A 20,118-nucleotide genomic window follows, 5' to 3' on the forward strand; every position below is an offset into this window, starting at 1 on the left:
CCCCACTATGAGGAATGTCGCAATGTAGAAAATATATACATTTATGCTGATAACAAAAGATGATGCTGTGTGTAAGGAAATTAGTTTGTGATTTTGCTACATGAAACATTGATTGTCTATTAATGCTCAAAAGCAGCAATTTCCTGGCATTACCTTTTGTGCAGGAGGCTTTAAAGGGTCACTAAAGGAATTTTTTTTTTTAGCTAAATAGCTTCCTTTACCTTACTGCAGTCCTGGTTTCATGTCCTCATTGTTCGTTTTTGCTTTTAATGTTGCTGTAAATCCTCTCTGTTCTGGACACTTCCTGGTTGCCTGTTTCCTGATAACCACAGTGCTGGGAGATTTCTCACGGTGGTCACTAATGTGATTATTGTGTGTAAAACGAAACTGGATTGGTGCTGAGGAGTTTTAGACAAAGTATCACTGCTCTCTATTGGCTGACTGCCCTCTAGTGGCTCTCTGTACATCAGAGAACCAGCAAACAACAGCAAAAACGAAACTACACTGCAGGCACATTATATGATTGTTTTTTATCTATTTTTTAATCATTTTTAAAAGGAATCAGTTAACTATTATGTCTCTATGCCCTGTAAACAATCATTTCAGCTAAAAAAAAAAATTCCTTTAGTGACCCTTTAAGGACCATAGCAGCATTTCCTCCTCTGGCACACACACTAAGGCAAGGGTGGGGAACAATCATGGGGCAATAATGGCGGATTATCTCCACTACTAGTTTTTATGCCCATTACTTATCCTCCCACAGTACATGTGCACTGATAATCAGATAACCAGCTGGATAGAAGGAGAGGATACCATGACCCTTGGCAGACCAAGCAATGTAAACTGTATATGACAGTTAGCAGATGTATTTATTTTCATACTAAATAGTGATGCAGAGGCCTGGGATTGGTTAGTGTAAAGATGCCCCAATTGTTTTACTGTTTTTTTAAAGTTCTTCCCTGTTCAGAAGCTTGGTTCCTTACCTGTGATACAAGGAGAATTATAAATTATTATCTGCAATGCTGAGCTGCAGTGACCATTTTGGGGAAGACCATGAACAAAGATCAGCTATGGTGGAGTGCCTAGTGTAGAAGAGGATTAGTGAAACTTTCCTTATTGGGTAAAGTTCCTCTTTCAGCTGCGGGTCTTTATATTCTAAATACCATAATATTCAGACTAACAGTAATGCCCCGTACACACGTGTGGGATTTCCAACGGGAAAAGTTCCCATCTGAAATCCCGAGGAGAAAGCCGAGAACCTGCTCGGGCATACTTTCCACCTACACACGGCCGGTTTGCCCGACAGGAACACTGCGATGGTGTATGCTCCATCACAGTTTTTCCCATAGGAAAACTGCCAAAAACCACCGGGCAAAAGTCTGCCGGTTTTCCCGGTGGGAAAAAAGAGAGCTGGTTCTCTTTTTTTGTCCGGCGGTTTTTGGGCAGTTTTCCCATCTAAAAAACACACGGCCGGGATTCCCGTCGGGAAAACCGGTCGTGTGTACGAGGTATAACTGTTGGTTTCCATGGGTCATATAAAAAAGGAGATCAGAAAAAGTAGCCAGTCCAGGAGGTGATAAAATAAAACTTCATTAGACTAAACTTACCAGAGTTACATTTTGCGCCATATAGAAATGGATCCGCACATTCATTGCAGTCAAAACCAGTGAATCCTTCCTGTAAATCAATTATTGAATACATGAATAAAAACATATCTTTAGTAGGGATGAGTAGAACACCCCCCGGTTCAGTTTGCAACAGAACATGAGAACAGGCAAAAAATTTGTTCGAACACAGGAACACCGTTAACCCCCGGACCATTTCGCTGGCCAAAGACCATCGCACTTTTTGCGATTTGGCACTGCGTTGCCTTAACCAACAATTGCGTGGTCATGCAACGTGGCTCCCAAACAAAATTGACATCTTTTTTTTCCCACAAATAGAGCTTTCTTTTGGTGGTATTTGATCACCTCTGTGGTTTTTATTTTTTGCACTATAAACAAAAATAGAGCGACAATTTTGAAAAAAATCTATAAAAAAAAACAAAATTGTTCCACAGTATAGGCTGATACGTATTCTTCTACATATTTTTGGTAAAAAAAAAACGCAATAAGTGTATATTGATTGGTTTGCGCAAAAGTTATAGCATCTACAAAATAGGGGTAGTTTTATGGCATTTTTATTAATATTTTTTTTTTTAACTAGTTATGGCAGCGATCTGCGATTTTTATCATGACTGTGACTTTATGGTGGACACATCGGACATTTTTGAGACCATTGTCATTTTTACAGCGATCAGTGCTATAAAACGGCACCGATTACTGTGAAAATTACACAGGCAGTGAAGGGGTTAACCATTAGGTGGCCCTAAAGGGGTTAAATGTGTCCTAGGGAGTGATTCTTACTGTTAGGGGGCGTGGCTACAAGTGACACATCATCGATCGCTGCTCCCGATGAGAGGGAGCAGACGATCAGTGACAATGTCACTAGGCAGAACAGGGAGATGCTTGTTTACATTTGCCTCTCCCCATTCTGCAGCTCTATGACATGATCAAGGGACACCAGTGGACATCAAGTCCGCAGGTCCCACGGGCACGGCCACAGAGCTCACGGCAGGGGCACGCACGCACCCGCACGGCTGGAATTTCAAAGTGCCATTCTGCCAACGTAAATGTACAGGAGCTGGTCCTTAACCAAGTCTATGGGACACGAACGTGAAAAATCAGTGCTCATTTTAAAGGTTCTAGTTATTGTCATAAAAAGTGTTTGGGGGGCCTGGGTCCTGCCCCAGGGGACATGCATCAATGCAAAAAAAGATTTACAAATAGCCGTTTATTTCGGGAGCAGCGATTTTAACCACTTTATTACCGCACGCTGTCATATGATGTCCTTGACTTTGTATTGAGGTATCTGAATGATGCCTGCAGCTAGAGGCATCATTCAGATATCTTTATTTTCAGCCGGCGATTCTGTGCACGATAAGAATGATCATAGCGGCAGTTCCGCTGCGTGATCGCTCTTATAGGCGACGGGAGGGGACATCCCCCCTCCCGCCACCATCCGGTGGTTCTCTGGGCTCTTTCGTGCCATCGGGGGAGAGCCAGATGATGACGATAGATATTTCCATCATCTCTATGACAGTCAGAGGCCCTTTTCCCAGAAGTAAACAAAGCCACGATCGCAGCTCTCAGCATGAGTTTGGGGAATTTTTTTTCCCCGATCTCATGCTTTCCAGCCTGAGGAGAGATGTGGGGTCTTATTAACCCCACATCTCTCCATAAAGAGGACCTGTCACTAACCATTCCTATTACAAGGGATGTTTCCATTCCTTATAATAGGAATAAAAGCAATAAAAAAAAAAATAAAAAAAAAATAAAAGTGTAAAAAAAAAAAAAAATGAAGTAAAATAAAAATAATAATAATAATAAAAAATTAAAATGCCCCTGTCCCCGTAGCTCACGCTCAGAAGCGAACACACACGCAAGTCTCACCCACATATGTAAACGCTGTTCAAACCACACGTGAGGTATCTCCGCGTGCGTTAGAGCATGTGCAACAATTCTAGCACTATACCTCCTCTGTAAAGCCCCATACACACTATCAGTTTTCCTGCAGGTTTTTCTCTTCAGGTTTACCAAAACCATCTAATATGGAGGTCAAACCATAAGAGTTTTAATTCATATGCAATCAGGCAGGCCCTTGCACTACATGGTTTGGAAAACCTGAAGAGAAAAACCTTCAGGAAAACCGATAGTGTGTATGGGGCTTAACTCTAAACTGGTAACCTGTAAAAAAAATTAAAGCTTTGCCTATGGAGATTTTTAAGTACTTGTTTGGCACCATTTCATGAGTGTATGCAATTTTAAAGCGTGGCATATTGGGTATCTATTTACTGGGCGTAACATCATCTTTCATATTATATATAAAATTGGGCTAACTGTACCGTTTTGTTATTTTTTAATTCATAAAAACTTTTTTTTTCCAAACACTGTGCGAGATAAAAAGCAATGACAGCCATTTTATTCCCTAGAGTGTCTGCTAAAAAAAACATATATAATATTTGTGGGTTCTGAGTAATTTTCTAGCAAAATAAAAATAATTATGATTTTTACATGAAGGAGAAAAGTGCCAGAAGAGGCCCGGTATGGAAGTGGTTAATAATGCTTAAAGTGAAACAATAAAAGTTTACATTTCGTACATGTGGAGGGTGTCTATAGTATGCATGTAAAGTGGCACATTTTTCCTGTGTTTAGAAAAGTCCCTGCAGCAAAGTGACATTTCTAAAGGAAAAAAGCCATTTAAAACTGCTTGCGGCAATAATGAATTGTCGGGTCCCGCAATACAGATAAAAGTCATTGAAAAAAGGCATGGGTTCCTCCCCCAGTCCATTACCAGGCCCTCTGGGTCTGGTATTAATATTTGGGGAACCCCCAACCAAAATGTAAAAAAATTAAATAAAATTGTGGGGGAGTCTCCCCAAATTCCATACCAGGCTCTTCATGTCTAGTATGGATATTAAGGGGAACCCTGTGCCAATCTTTTAAAGATTAAAAAAAATGGCGTGGGGTTCCCCCCAAAAATCCATACCAGACTCTTATTTGAGCATGCAACCTGGCTGGCCGCAGGAAAAGAGGGGGGGGACGAGAGAGCGCCCCCCATCTGAACTGTACCAGGCCACATGCCCTCAACATCGGGAGGATGCTTTGGGGTCCAAAGCACCATGTTGATGGGGACAAGGGCCTCATTCCCACAACCCTTGCCTGGTGCTTGTGGGGGTCTGCATGCGGGGGGGCTTATCGGAATCTGGAAGCCCCCTTTTACAAAGGGGACCGCCAGATCCCCCCTATGTGAATTTCTAATGGGGTACATTGTACCCCTACCATTTCACAAAAAAGTGTAAAAAAAAAATAAAAACACAGGAGACAGCTTGGGACAAGTTCTTTATTAAAAAAGTAAAAAAAAAAAAATTCCAGCGATGTAATCCATTCTCGACCCGAGGATACGAAAAAAAAAAAAAAACGCTGCCATGAGCCGCCTCAATGGGAGGTTCCCGTCGAATTACGCTACACCCGCCATGACAGCTCTTAAATAGCTGAGGGCAGGGCCACCCGTGATGTGGGTGACCCACGCCCCCGCTGACGCCACAGTTTTTTTTCCCCGTGGCGTCAGAGGGGGGCGGGGTCACCCATGATGCCATGGGGAAATCCCTGTGGCGTCAGAGGGGGGCAGGGTCACCCGTGTACATCACGGGTGGCACCCCTCAGCTATTTAAGAGCTGTCACGTTTCAGGAGGGGTCCCCTCTTTTCCTGAGGCCTGCCAGGTTGCGTGCTCAGATAAGGGTCTGGTATGGATTTTTGGGGGGAACCCCACACCATTTTTACATTTGGTATCCATACCAGACCTGAAGAGCCTGGTATGGAATTTGGGGGGAACCCCTACGCATTTTTTTGTTATTTTGGTTCAGGGTTCCCCTTAACATTCATACCAGACCCAAAGGGCCTGGTAATGGACTGGGGGGGGAACCCATGCCGTTTTTTTCAATGACTTTTATCTGTATTGCGAGACCCAACAATTCATTATAGCCGCAAGTAGGTTTAAATGACTTTTTTTCCTTTAGAAATGTCCTTTTGCTGCAGGGAATTTTCTAAACACAGACAAAATGCACCACTTTACAGGCATACTACAGACACCCCCTAGGTACGAAATATAAAGGAATATTTCACTTTTATTGTTTCACTTTAAGCATTATTAAAATCACTGCTCCTGAAAAAAAAAGGGATTTTTAATACAGCTTACCTGTAAAATCCTTTTCTTGGAGTACATCACGGGACACAGAGCGGCATATTCATTACTATATGGGTTATATGGAGTACCTTCAGGTGTTGACACTGGCAATCTTCAAACAGGAAATGCCCCTCCCTATATAACCCCCTCCCATAGGAGGAGTACCTCAGTTTTGTAGCAAGCAGTATGCCTCCCAAAATGGTCCCCAAAAAAGAGGGGTGGGAGCTCTGTGTCCCGTGATGTACTCCAAGAAAAGGATTTTACAGGTAAGCTGTATTAAAAATCCCTTTTTCTTTATCGTACATCACGGGACACAGAGCGGCATATTCATTACTATATGGGATGTCCCAAAGCAATGCTCACAATGAGGGGAGGGAGAACATCTCCAAGACAAAAGGATTTAATTTAGAGAAATACTCAAATCATAATAAATCCAACTTAGTTGAGAAAAATAATCTTAAATTTTAAATTTAACTCAAAAAAGAGGAGCCCCCGGAATCCGAGGGTCTCAAACTGCAGCCTGCAGCACTGCCTGCCCGAAGGCAGTATCAGTATTCCTTCTTACGTCCAACTGGTAGAATTTTGTAAACGTGTGGACAGAAGACCAGGTTGCCGCCTTGCAAACTTGAGCCATAGAGATCTGGTGGTGTGCTGCCCAGGAGGCGCCCATGGCCCTAGTAGAATGAGCCTTTAATGATACTGGAGGAGGCAACCCTTTCAAGCCGTAGGCCTGAGTGATTAATTGCTTAATCCACCTAGAAATGGTGGACTTTGCAGCTGCCTGCCCCTTCTTGGGCCCATCCGGTAGAATGAACAGCACATCTGTTTTCCGGATCTTCTTTGTAGCTTTAAGATAGGCCTTCATGGCCCTGACGATATCCAAGGTATGCAGCAACCCTTCCTTTCTGGAAGTAGGTTTAGGGAAGAAGGATGGTAATACCAAATCCTGGTTCAAATGAAAACTGGATATAACCTTCGGTAGGAAGGAAGGATGAGGGCGTAGAACGACCCTGTCCTTGTGAAAAATAAGATATGGTTCCTTACAGGATACTCTTCTTGCGGAAACTATGGCGACCAAAAATACTAACTTCCTTGTCAGTAAAACCAAAGGAATTTCAGCCAACGGCTCAAACGGTTGTTTCTGTAAACTTGACAGAACAAGGTTTAAATCCCACGGGCAAAGCGGGGATTTAACTGGAGGTTTAATACGTAAGACCCCTTGAAGGAAGGTCTTAACCAGCGAGTGGGTGGCCAGCGGCCGCTGAAACCACACTGACAGAGCAGAAATCTGTCCTTTGATTGTGCTTAATGCCAATCCTTTATCCACTCCTAGCTGGAGAAAACTTAAAACTCTATCAATGGTGAATTTGCGAGAAAGCCATCGCTTGAACTCACACCAGCCTACATAGGCCTTCCAGACCCTGTAATAAATCACCCTAGAGACCGGTTTCCTGGCTCTGATTAGGGTAGAGATTACTTTCTGAGACAGACCTCTACCCCTGAGAATCAGGGATTCAGCTTCCAGGCCGTCAAATTTAGATGCCGTAAGGCAGGGTGGAGGATCGGACCTTGCGATAGCAGGTCTGGCCGTAGAGGAAGAGTCCAAGGGTCTCCCACTACCATCCTTAAGATTAGTGAGTACCATGCCCTTCTGGGCCATGCTGGAGCTACCAGGATGACTGGTATGTGCTCCACCCGGATCCTGCGCAGCAGGCGGGGTAGTAACTGGAGCGGGGGAAACGCATAAAGAAGTTTGAACTGATGCCAAGGGTAAACCAACGCATCGGTTCCGCAGGCCATCGGATCCCTTGAGCGGGACATGAACCCGTCTAGCTTCTTGTTGAGTCTCGATGCCATGATATCCACGTCCGGCACTCCCCATCTTTGGCAGAGTGCTTGAAAGGTTTGTGGATGCAGAGACCATTCCCCCGGCAATAGAGTCTGGCGGCTTAAGAAGTCCGCCTGAAAGTTGTCCACTCCTGGAATGAATATTGCCGATATGCAGGGCACATGAGCCTCTGCCCATAGGAGAATCAAGCTCACCTCTCTCTGAGCGGCTTGACTCCTGGTTCCCCCTTGGTGATTTATGTATGCCACGGCCGTGGCATTGTCTGATTGAATTCTCACCGGGAACCCCTGCAATTTTGACGTCCAAGCCCTGAGGGCTAGTCGAGCAGCTCTGAGCTCCAAGATGTTGATGGGCAACTGCTTCTCTGGCGTTGCCCAAGTACTTTGGCGAGTGCAACCATCCAAAATTGCTCCCCAGCCCGTCAGGCTGGCGTCTGTGGTCACTATCTTCCAAGCCACTGGGCTGAAAGACCTCCCCTTCAGTAGATTCTGAGGGTCTAACCACCAACACAGACTTTGTCGGACTCTTGATGAGAGCGGCAACGGGATATCCAAGGCCTGTGGCCTTCTGCTCCATGCTGACAGGATGGCTGCCTGCAGGATGCGAGTGTGGCTCTGGGCGTATGGTACCGCCTCGAATGTGGCCACCATCTTGCCTAGTAACCTCATACATAGGCGAATAGTCGGTTCCTTCTTGCTTAGAACCAGTAGGATTAATTCCTTGATGGCTTTGACCTTCCTCAGAGGTAGAAACACTCTTTGTTGTTCTGTGTCTAATCTCATGCCGAGATATTCCAACTGCCTTGTGGGCAGGAAAGCTGACTTTTCTCGATTTAGGACCCAGCCGAACCTCTCGAGGTATTGGACCGTGAGGGCCACTGCTCGCTCCAAGCCAGGAGACGAGTGATCTATGACTAGGAGGTCGTCCAGGTATGCTAGGATCGTGACCCCTTGGATCCTTAGTTTGGCTAGGATTGGAGCTAGGACCTTCGTGAACACCCGGGGGGCCGTAGCCAACCCGAAGGGAAGCGCCACGAATTGGAAGTGACGCGAAGCCACCATGAAGCGTAGATATCTTTGATGTGGCTGATAAATTGGAAGATGAAGGTAGGCATCCTTTATGTCTATGGACGCCATGAAGTCGTCCTTTTGGAGTGTGGTAGCTGCTGACCGCACGGATTCCATCCGAAATGAGCGGATCTTTAGGTATGTATTTACCATCTTTAGGTCCAAAATTGGCCTGACATCTCCATTGGACTTCGGGATGATGAATAGGTTGGAGTAGAAACCTAGCCCCTGTTCCAGGACTGGTACCTCTACTATTACCTCCTGGGAAAGTAGATGATCTAATGCCGAACTTAATGCGGCTCCCTTCTCCGGATCGTTTGGAATCCTCGACTCCTGGAAATGAGGAGGAGGAAACCTTAGGAAATCTAGTTTGTAGCCTGTGGCCACGGAAGACCGTACCCACTCGTCGGGAATGCTGGCTTCCCAAATCTCTGAAAAGAGTCGCAGCCTTCCCCCCACCTTCGTGGGTGGGGGCGCCCCTTCATAAGGTTGGCTTGGGGGCTGGTTTTGCTGGTTTGCGAAACCACTGCCTTTTGCCTCTAACAGCCTGTCCTTGTGATCTGCTGTTGAAGCCGAAGCTTGCTTTTGCAGGAGGCCGTTGATACTGCTTAGTATTAGAGAGCCCCTGCCCAGGGGAATACTGTCGTTTAAACGCAGGCCCCTGAACCTTCTTCTTAGTTGGCAAGAGAGTACTCTTGCCGTTTGAAATGGTCTGAATGTATTTATCTAGGTCTTCTCCGAAGAGTCGTCCTCCATGGAAGGGGAACCCTACCAGGAGCTTCTTGCATGGGGGCTCAGCCTCCCAGCTTTTTAACCATAAGAGTCTTCTCATATGGATAAGGGATAACGATAAACGTGACGCTTGCTGGATAGAATCCTTGATTGCGTCTACCGTAAAACAAATGGTTTTAGGGACATCCGAAAATTCTTCTGCCTGCTGGGCAGGAATAAGTTTAAGCATCTGCTTAAATTGATCCGATAATGCTTGAGCAACCCCAATCGCAGCCACAGCTGGCTGTACTACTGCCCCAGCAGTAGTGAAGGAGTTCTTAAGTAGTGCTTCCAAGCGCTTATCAACTGGATCCTTGAACACCTGTATGCTTTCTACAGGGCATGTTAACGATTTGTTAACACATGAGATGGCTGCGTCCACTGCAGGAGTAGCCCATCTTTTGGAAAATTTATCTTCCATAGGATATAGGACAGAGAATCTTTTAGGTGGTAAGAAGATCTTATCTGGCTTGTTCCAATCTTGGAACAAAAAAACTCCCTCTAATAGAGGATGGATTGGAAACACAGCATTGCTTTGAGGCGCCCTCAGTGAGCCCAAAGCTGAAACCGTCGATACCTGGAGATCTGGTACTGGCAAGTTGAATGCCTTATGGACCAAGTCCGACAATCCTTGAATCCACCAGCTCTCCCTCAGGGAGACTGCCCCAGACTCCTCTGTATCCGGATCCTCGATCCCTGAACCTACTTGGTCCTTGTCCAAGAGGTCGTCCAATTCCCCTGAGGAAAGGACCTCCTCCTCTGAGGGTCCGCGCTCGGGCGACGGAGATCTATTCCGCTTACTGCCCCGCATAGCTGCGGCTATCATTTTTCCCATGCTTTTCTGCATCTCTTTTAAAGAGGTGAGTAATACCTTCTCCGTGACCATCTTAGGGTTGGACTGACTCGCGTCAGCTCCAGCCCCAGATCCCGATGGCCCCAAGGCTCCCTGTGGGGAAAGCAGCGGCATAGCTTTGTCCGAGGCCTCAGACTCTCTGGGGGAATCCCCACCTCTTGTACCCTTGTTCTTTGATGCCATGGTACAATACCGAGGTACACCCGCTACTTATTGGTACCTGGGACTTATAAATAGTTAAATGCCCAAACACCTGTTTGGGGGACAAAAAAATGCTTCCTCTCCCCTAGATGACACCTTTTTTTTTTTTTTTTTCTTTTTTTTTTTTTTCAAAAAAAAATCTTTTTTTTTTCAAATCTAGGAAAGAAAAAACATTCTGTCCCCCTGAGTAGTATTGCAAGAAAAACTATGAGATGGAAAAGAAACAGCCTATTCCTAGGCTTGAAAAACAGTCTTTCTGAAGACTGCAATATTCTTTCTGGCCACTGTGTGTCCTCGGCGCCCCGTGCTTGCCGTTCTGGTCTTTCTTCCCTAGTTCCAAAGTATTGAATGGAACAAACAAGGAAGGGCCGCCCCTTCCTTAAGCCACTGACCCGCCCTTCCCCCCCCAGCAATCTCAAACAGGAAATGCCCCTCCCGACAGGGGGGGTTGGGGGGAAGGGAGCCTCTCTGCTCCAGCAAACTGCAGCCTGCAGCCTGGAACACACGAGGAGGTCAGCGTTTTGCCTGCATGGCAGGCACTGAGGAGGAAGACTGAATGGAGCATTGCCTGGAGGCTTGCAGGTAAGCATAGCTCTCTGACACACACATATATCTTTATATCACACAGGCCCCACTCAATGCTTTTCCAACACTACAAGGGAGGTCACATCTTATGGGGAATATACATATAGAGCCATCCTATCTTTATGATATGTGACTAGTTTGCCAGATGCAGTGCATAACTTTAGGCATGTCCCCTGTGACCCCCCAGAAAAAACCTGCTAAGAACCAAGTTCCGCAAGTTTTCCCCTCACTTACCTGCTCCATGCCGCAGGACTTTGCCAAGCAAGAGGCCCAATCTTCCCCCATCTCGGTGGGGATGTCTAGACCTTCAGGCCCTGGGTTCCTATGAAGGATCCACTGTCCTGGGCCCATATAGCACTCTGGCAACAGAAACATTAGGCACCCAAAGGTTTCTAAGTTCTGGGCCCAGGGTCCAGCTCTCTAAAAAGAAAAGCATTATGGGCTATACCCCAAGGGTTTGGGGTCCGGTTACTGACCACTTTAGCGCTGAGGCTTTTTTGGACAGAACCGGTTAGCTCACCTAATCCCAAGGATGCGGAGGCAAGCTAAACCATGACTAACACCTAAGACACTGGCGTAAAAACTGAGGTTTCCTGTTTGAAGATTGCCAGTGTCAACACCTGAAGGTACTCCATATAACCCATATAGTAATGAATATGCCGCTCTGTGTCCCGTGATGTACGATAAAGAAAAATGTTTTGCATTGTTACATGTCCCCTGGGGCAGGACCCAGGTCCCCAAACACTTTTTATGACAATACCATGCATATAAGCCTTTAAAATGAGCACTTTTGATTTCTCCCATAGACTTTTAAAGGGTGTTCCACAGCTTTCGAATTTGCTGTGAACACCCCAAATTGTTCGCTGTTCGACTCGAACATTGGACTTATCCCTAATATTTAGTAACTTTATGAAAAAAATGTAGGACCAGAAGTAGAACTTCCAGAATACACATACAAAAATGGATGGACTTCTGTACACACGATGAGATAATCAAACAACACACATTTGCTGTCGGAAAATTTTAAAGCATGCTATCCAACATTTGTTGGTGGAAAATCCGACAACAATTGCTCCGATGGAGCATACAAACGATCGGATTTTCCGACAAAAGCCTGCCATTACACAATTCCTGTTGGAAAATCCAATCGAGTGTATGAGCCTTAACCTTCTCTATAACTATAACCCTATTAAAGCAGAGGTTCCGCCGTCTTTTTTTTTTAAAGCCAGCAGCTACAAATACTGCAGCTGCTGACTTTAGAAAAATGGACACTTACCTGTCCAGCGCGCCCACGATGGCTTCACTGCCCGATTCCCTACTGCGCATGTGTGAGGATCGTGGTGCACCGTCACTGGTCCCCGCTCTCTCCTGGGAACCTTGTTTCCCAGAAGACAGTAGGGGGGGGGGTGAGGTGAAGGGGCTGGATTCCCTGCGGGAGTCAGAACCCGGAAGTGGTGCAAATACCTTTCTCAGACAGGTATCTGCACCCCCCTGAAAGGTGCCAAATGTGACACCGGAGGGGGGGAGGGATACAAAAAGCGGAGGTTCACTTTTTGTGTGAACCTCCGCTTTAAGCCTCACACTAACTCTTCTTAAAGCTCAACTTAAAGCCAAACATTCCACAGTAATAATTATGCTACCAAAATTAGTGTGTGTTGTAAATTGCCTCCAGCATTGCTCTGGTCTCTTCTTGCTGGAGGCTGCCATTTTGTAAAGCCCAGAGCCCCCAACAGCAGCAAATCATAAAGTGGAACAAAACCCATAAACTTAACAGTTTTAAAAAAAATTACAGTCCTGGAATGTCGGGATTGCTAACTGTCACATTTGCTTGTTTCTTCAACCAAACTGTCTAACCATCAAATGGCTGGTGCATTAACTGATCACATGTGCAGCATCATGGCAGTTGCAGATCAAACAGAAGCAGCTTTCTTGGCTGTACAGGCTAATGGGGTTTAATTCCGCTTTAAGGATATTTGCCTCTACAAATTTGTCTCAGCCTAAAAACGTAGAGCAACTGAGCATGTGCAAAGCGGGATGAGACAGTGTATTACTGGATTTTAAACACTATAGGCACTTATTTGTAATGTTTTACATAGCTATACCTGCTAAAGAGGCCAGCCTGAAGTGATCTAGCAGGACTTAATTTTCTGACTAAAGTTCCACTTCAATGTGAACTCAGACACTTTTTTGCACACATATACCTACCTTGAAATCCTGGCACTGTAATCTACCAATCTGAAAAATTCTCAAGTGATATAGCCACATCTTTACTGCAGTAATAAATAATGAAAACAAATTCAAAGATTCATAATTAAGAAAGGTATAAAAGTATGAAAATGCTTTTATGATATTTACAACGTAGCATAACAGAAGTGCTTACATTGCATATGCAAGTCCCATTGCCATTCAGTCCTTCCATGCAGACACCATGACCATTGCAAGGCAGAGCAGATCCTCCAGGACATTCTGTTAGAAAAGGGATTGACAGGATACATTAATATTGTAAGGAGTATAAAATGCTTTGGTAGTTTTCCTTAGTCTGTACAAGACTTGCTAGGGGGAAGCAGAATGAAAAACTGAACTGGACTGAAAAACAATAAAAAAAAAAATCATGGCTGTAGAAGTAAGATAACCTAGAAGGAAATCTCCCTTTGTATGCTGGTCAATTATGAGAAGATTATACAATACTCCAGTTTACCACCCAGAAGTAAATGGCTGTGGTCTCTGCTCCTAGAGAATACCACTACTCTCTAGCTGTAACAAATGCAGATGACTCTGACAAGTAAAGATGTGCACAGTTAATTAAAAATGCAACAACAGTTTTTGACAAGTCCTTTATAAAAAACGTAAAAAAGGATGCACATAAGAACGCCGGTGTGAACGGAAAAAAAAAATCCTCCCACTGAAAACGACTGTTCCCATCCAGGGACACAGCCATCTGACAGGTAAACATAGGGGCTGAGGTCACCTGGTGACTTAATCAGGTGACCCCATCCCCATGTCTACCTCTCATTGGTCGAGTGTCATTCCCGAATGACAGATAAACATGTTACCTAGTGACATCATCGGGTGATCCTGCCCCATAATGACACTCACACAATGAGAGGTCGACATGAGGGGTAATTTTATTATGTCACTTGATCACCCCTGCCATTGTGCCCATCAACATGGGGACAAGGTGCTTTGGGGTGGGCAGCCCCCATGCCCCAAAGTACCCCCTTCAGGAAGGGGTAGCGCTCGCACGTTCCCCCCTTTCAGATAAGGGGTCTTGCATGGATTTTGGGGGGGGGGGCTCACACCATTTTTTTTGGCACGTGGTTCCCCTTAAAATCTATACAAGACCAGAAGGGCCTGGTATGAGGGAGGGGGGGGGGGGGGAATCGGCTTGAGCTGGAGGCGGTGGCGCTAGTTGTGGGCGGTTCGCATTACCGACCAGGCTGTGGCCCTGTAAGTACCCGGATTAGACATTTTGTCTTTTCTGATGCACTTAGTCAATATTTTGATGCAATTATATCTTAACATTTCAGATATCCCCAGCATCCGCCCCTGAGGAAGTGTTTTTTTACAACAAAAAAACACAGAAACGCGTCGGGCACCAAGGATGCAGTTACCTACCTCAACAAGATGATACTCATCTAAACTTGTTACGATTTATACTTTTATATCATGTTATGTGCTGCTGAATTTACACCTGTATTTAATTTATGATAATCTTTTCTACTGTTTAATGAATTAGGTTTATTATTATATGTATATGTTTATGTGGGTTTTATTGTGTGCAATGTCACATGTCACCTTCCATACATCAATACATTAATGTTTTATATACACATTAAACTTGATTATTTTCATTTTTATTCCCCACCTGTGAACTGCCTCATTTAAAGTCCCACTGTCCTTCCCATGTTCGTTTCAATATAATAGTAGCCAATATGAGAATATCATATATAGCTTGGAGACATAATAGAGAATACCGTACATAAAGGGTATACCAGTAAAAGAATAAGGGGGGCATAACCACAATAGTATTCATGCATCATAAATTACAAGAACGGCATATACAATGGAAGTAGTCAAGGTAAAGCAAAAGTGATGTGGATTGGACATATAAAACTAAACCCTTAGATGATACTGTTTGTGCAGATTCTACCCAAGAGTACAAGACTTTGTGGATTTTTCTTTAGGGGAACCCCTAGCTTCAAATGCAACTTATACAGTGAGATTGCTTGATTAACTAAGGCTATTCACAAAGTGACAGTGGAAGTGATCTGTGATTTCCATCGCAGTATTATAGATTTCTTATAAACTAAGCGCAAAAAAAGTTAATGCTCCAAGGAAGACTATCGTCATTTATATACCCCAGGTTGTATCTCAGTGGATTACAAATATTAGGCTGTTTTGTAATCGAGCTAATGAAGTCCGTAACCTCTGACCAAAAGGCACTAATAGGTGGGCATGGCATTCTTTTGTTTACATTTCAGCTCTCAGCGGGAAAACCCGTGGGCAGAGCCCCCAAATATTATATAGGTTTTTTTCAGACACCCTAGAGAATAAAATGGCGGTCGTTGCAATACTTTATGTCACACCGTATTTGCGCAGCGGTCTCACAAGCGCAATTTTGGGGGAAGTTAACAGTAAAGTTAGCCCAATTTTTTTTATATTGTGTAAGATAATGTTACACCAAGTAAATTAATACCCAACATGTCACGCTTCAAAATTGCGCACGCTCATGAAATGGTGACAAACTTTGACACTTAAAAAACTCCATAGGCGACAGTTAAAAATGTCTACAGGTCTAGTGCTAGAATGATTGTTCTTGCTCTAACCATCGCGGCAATACCTCACGTGTGGTTTGAACACCGTTTTCATATGCCGGGGCGACGTAGGTATGTGTTCGCTTCTGCGTGCAAGCTCAGCGGGATGGTGCGCTTAAAAAAAATGTTTTTTTGTTTTTTCTTATTTTTACACTGCCTTTTAACCACTTCTTACTGGGCACATATACCCCCTTCCTGACCAGAGGACTTTTTGCGATTCCGCACTGCGTCACTTTAACTGACAATTGCGCGGTCGTGCAACGTGGCTTCCAAACAAAATTGACGTCCTTTTTTCCCACAAATAGAGCTTTCTTTTGGTGGTATTTGATCACCTCTGCGGTTTTTATTTTTTGCGCTATAAACAAAAATAGAGTGACAATTTTGAAAAAATAATATTTTTTACTTGTTGCTATAATTAATAGCTCAATTTTTTTTTAATCTCAGTCTAGGCCGATACGTATTCTACATATTTTTGGTAAAAAAAAAAATCGCGATAAGCGACTGGTTTGCGCAAAAGTTATAGCGCCTACAAAATAGGGGACAGAATTATTATTATTTTTTTTTTTTTACTAGTAATGGCGGCAATCTGCGATTTTTATCGGTACTGCGACATTATGGCGGACACATCGGACACTTTTGACACATTTTTGGCTCCATTCACATTTATACTGCGATCAGTGCTATAAATATGCACTAATTACTGTATAAATGTGACTGGCATTGAAGGGGTTAACACTAGGGGGTGAGGGAGGGGTTAAATGTGTACCCTGCCTAGTGTTACTAACTGTGGGGGAAGGGGACTGACTGGGGGAGGTGACCGATCTGTGTCCCTATGTACAAGAGACACAGATCGGTCTCCTCTCTCCCTGACAGGACATGGATCTGTGTGTTTACACACAGAGCTCCACGTCTTGTCCCTGTAACCGCCGATCGCGGGAGCCTGGCGGACATCGCGGCTGCCAGGCACGCGCATCGGCATCCCAGTGATGTGGCGGGCACGCTCGCGTGCCCCCCAGTGGCCAGGAGGAGCAGAGGCCGTAAAAAGACGGTGACTCAGAGAATTAGAGCCACCCTGCGGCCGTATAAAGTCGTACGGCCGTCGGGAAGTGGTTAAAACAGAAAAAAAATGGGTCACTTTTATTCCTATTACAAGGAATGTAAACATCCCTTGTAAAAGCATGACAGGACCTCTTTAACCAGTTCCCGACCCCCGCATGTACATATACGTCCACAATATGGCACGTACAGGCACATGGGCGTACACGTACGTCCTCGCCTATTAGCGGGTGGGGGGTCCGATCGGGACCCCCCCGCTACATGCGGAGGTCGGGTCCGCTCGGGGAGCGATCCGGGACCACGGCGCGGCTATTTGTTTATAGCCGCTCCGTCGCGATCGCTCCCCGGAGCTGAAGAACGGAGAGAGCCGTGTGTAAACACGGCTTCCCCGTCCTTCACTATGGCGGCGCATCGATCGCGTCATTCCCTTTATAGGGAAGACACGATCGATGACGTCATTCCTACAGCCACACCCCCAAACAGTTGTAAACACATACTAGGTGCACCCCAACTCCTACAGCGCCACCTGTGGTTAACTCCCAAACTGCAACTGTCATTTTCACAATAAAGAATGCAATTTAAATGCATTTTTTGCTGTGAAAATGACAATGGTCCCAAAAATGTGTCAAAATTGTCCGAAGTGTCCGCCATAATGTCGCAGTCACGAAAAAAATTGCTGATCGCCGCCATTAGTAGTAAAAAAAAAAAAAATAATAAAAATGCAATAAAACTATCCCCTATTTTGTAAACACTATAAATTTTGCGCAAACCAATCGATAAACGCTTATTGCGATTTTTTTTACTAAAAATAGGTAGAAGAATACGTATCGGCCTAAACTGAGGAAAAAAAATGTTTTTATATATGTTTTTGGGGGATATTTATTACAGCAAAAAGTAAAAAATATTGCTTTTTTTTCAAAATTGTCGCTCTATTTTTGTTTATAGCGCAAAAACTAAAAACCGCAGATGTGATCAAATACCACCAAAAGAAAGCTCTATTCGTGGGGAAAAAAGGACGCCAATTTTGTTTGGGAGCCACGTCGCACGACCGCGCAATTGTCTGTTAAAGCGACGCAGTCCCGAACTGTAAAAACACCTTGGGTCTTTAGGCTGCATATTGGTCCGGGGCTTAAGTGGTTAATGTGAGAACTGGGGTCAAAAAGGTTGGTCTGCAATAATACATTTTAAGGTTAAATACGTACTGTGGCTGGCCTGCAGATACAGTCGTATGCAAAAGTTTAGGAACCCCTGACAATTTCCAAGATTATCATTTATAAATATTTGGGTGTTTGGATCAGCAATTTCATTTTGATCTATCAAATAACTGAAGGACACAGTAATATTTCAGTAGTGAAATGAGGTTTATTTGATTAACAGAAAATGCGCAATATGCATCAAAACTAAATTAGACAGGTGCATAAATTTGGGCACCCTTGTCATTTTGTTGATTTGAATACCTGTAACTACTTAGCACTGATTAATTGGAACACACAATTGGTTTGGTGAGCTCATTAAGCCTTGAACTTCATAGACAGGCGCATCCAATCATGAGAAAAGGTATTTAGGTGGCCAATTGCAAGTTGTTGTTCTCTTTGACTCTCCTCTAAAGAGTGGCAACATGGGGGCCTCAAAACAACTCTCAAATGACCTGAAAACAAAGATTGTTCTACATTATGGTTTAGGGGAAGGCTACAAAAAGTTATCGCAGAGATAGAAGCTGTCAGTGTCCACTGTGAGGAACATAGTGAGGAAATGGAAGACCACAGGCACGGTTCTTGTTAAGGCCAGAAGTGGCAGGCCACATAAAATATTGGAGAGGCGAAGGATGGTGAGAACGGTCAAAAACAGCCCACGGACCACCTCCAAATACCTACAACATCAGCTTGCTGCAGATGGTGTCTCTGTGCATCCTTCAACAATTCTGCGCACTTTGCACAGGAAGAAGCTGTATGGGAGAGTGATGGGAAAGAAGCCTTTTCTGCACACACACCACAAACGGAGTCGCTTGAGGTATGCAAACGCACATTTGGACAAGCCAGCTTCATTTTGGAATAAAGTGCTGTGGACTGATGAAACAAAGATCGAGTTATTTGGTCATAACAAAGGGCGTTATTCATGGCAGCAAAAGAACACAGCATTCCAAGAAAAACACTTGGTACCCACAGTAAAATTTGGTGGAGGTTCCATCATGCTGTGGGGCGGTGTGGCCAGTGCCGGTACTGGGAATCTGGTTAAAGTTGAGGGTCGCATGGATTCCACTCAATATCAGCAGATTCTTGAGAATAATGTTGAGCAATCAGTCACAAAGTTAAAGTTACGCCGGGGCTGGATATTTTAACAAGACAACAACCCAAAACACGGCTCAAAATCTACTCAGGCATTTATGCAGAGGAACAAGTACAATGTTCTGGAATGGCCATCCCAGTCCCCAGACCTGTATATCATTGAACATCTGTGGGGGGATTTGAAGCGGGCTGTCCATGCTCGGCAACCATCAAACCTAACTGAACTGGAGATGTTTTGTAAGGAGGAATGGTCCAAAATACATTCATCCAGAATCCAGACAATCATTACAGGCTATAGGAAGTGTCTAGAGGCTGTTATTTCTGCTCTACTAAATATTGATGTAATTTTTCTGTTGGGGTGCCCAAATTTATGCACCTGTCTAATTTTGTTTCGATGCACATTGCGCATTTTCTGTTAATCCAATAAACCTCATTTCACTACTGAAATATTACTGTGTCCTTCAGTTATTTGATAGATGCAAATGAAATTGCCGATCCAAACACCCAAATATTTATAAATGATAATCATGGAAATTGTCAGGGGTTCCTAAACTTTTGCATATGACTGTATGTGAACCAGCTCTATAGAGAAGGCTGCTGATTCACATGTCATGTAAATGTGGTTCAAAAGGCATCCAATTCTCATGTATGTGAACCAAGCCTCATTATCCAACAGTTTTACAGCGACTGTCACTTCCCCAGTCTATAGCATTCTCTCTGTTTTATCTCACTAACCATCCTAGTTTAATTACCATTGCTGTGTACATTTTATCTCTCTCCCTTAACCACTTCAATACAGGGCACTTTCCCCTCTTCCTGCCCAGGACAATTTTCAGCTTGCAAGGGCCAAAG

The 20,118-nt window shown here is 44.3% G+C and overlaps 1 protein-coding gene across 1 annotated transcript in view; it reads right to left on the reverse strand.

Moving 5' to 3' along the window:
* STAB1 (stabilin 1) overlaps positions 1 to 20,118 on the reverse strand; it is a 357,595-nt gene that overhangs the window by 311,538 nt on the left and 25,939 nt on the right. The window contains exons 4-5 of the mRNA XM_040361004.1: positions 13,492 to 13,577; positions 1,608 to 1,677 (exon numbers count right to left, since the gene is read on the reverse strand). Coding sequence (XP_040216938.1) covers positions 1,608 to 1,677; positions 13,492 to 13,577 — 156 coding nt within the window. The remainder of the gene's footprint in view (positions 1 to 1,607; positions 1,678 to 13,491; positions 13,578 to 20,118) is intronic.

The sequence above is a fragment of the Rana temporaria genome, chromosome 7 (genome assembly GCF_905171775.1).
Source record: "Rana temporaria chromosome 7, aRanTem1.1, whole genome shotgun sequence".
Classification (NCBI taxonomy): domain Eukaryota; kingdom Metazoa; phylum Chordata; class Amphibia; order Anura; family Ranidae; genus Rana; species Rana temporaria.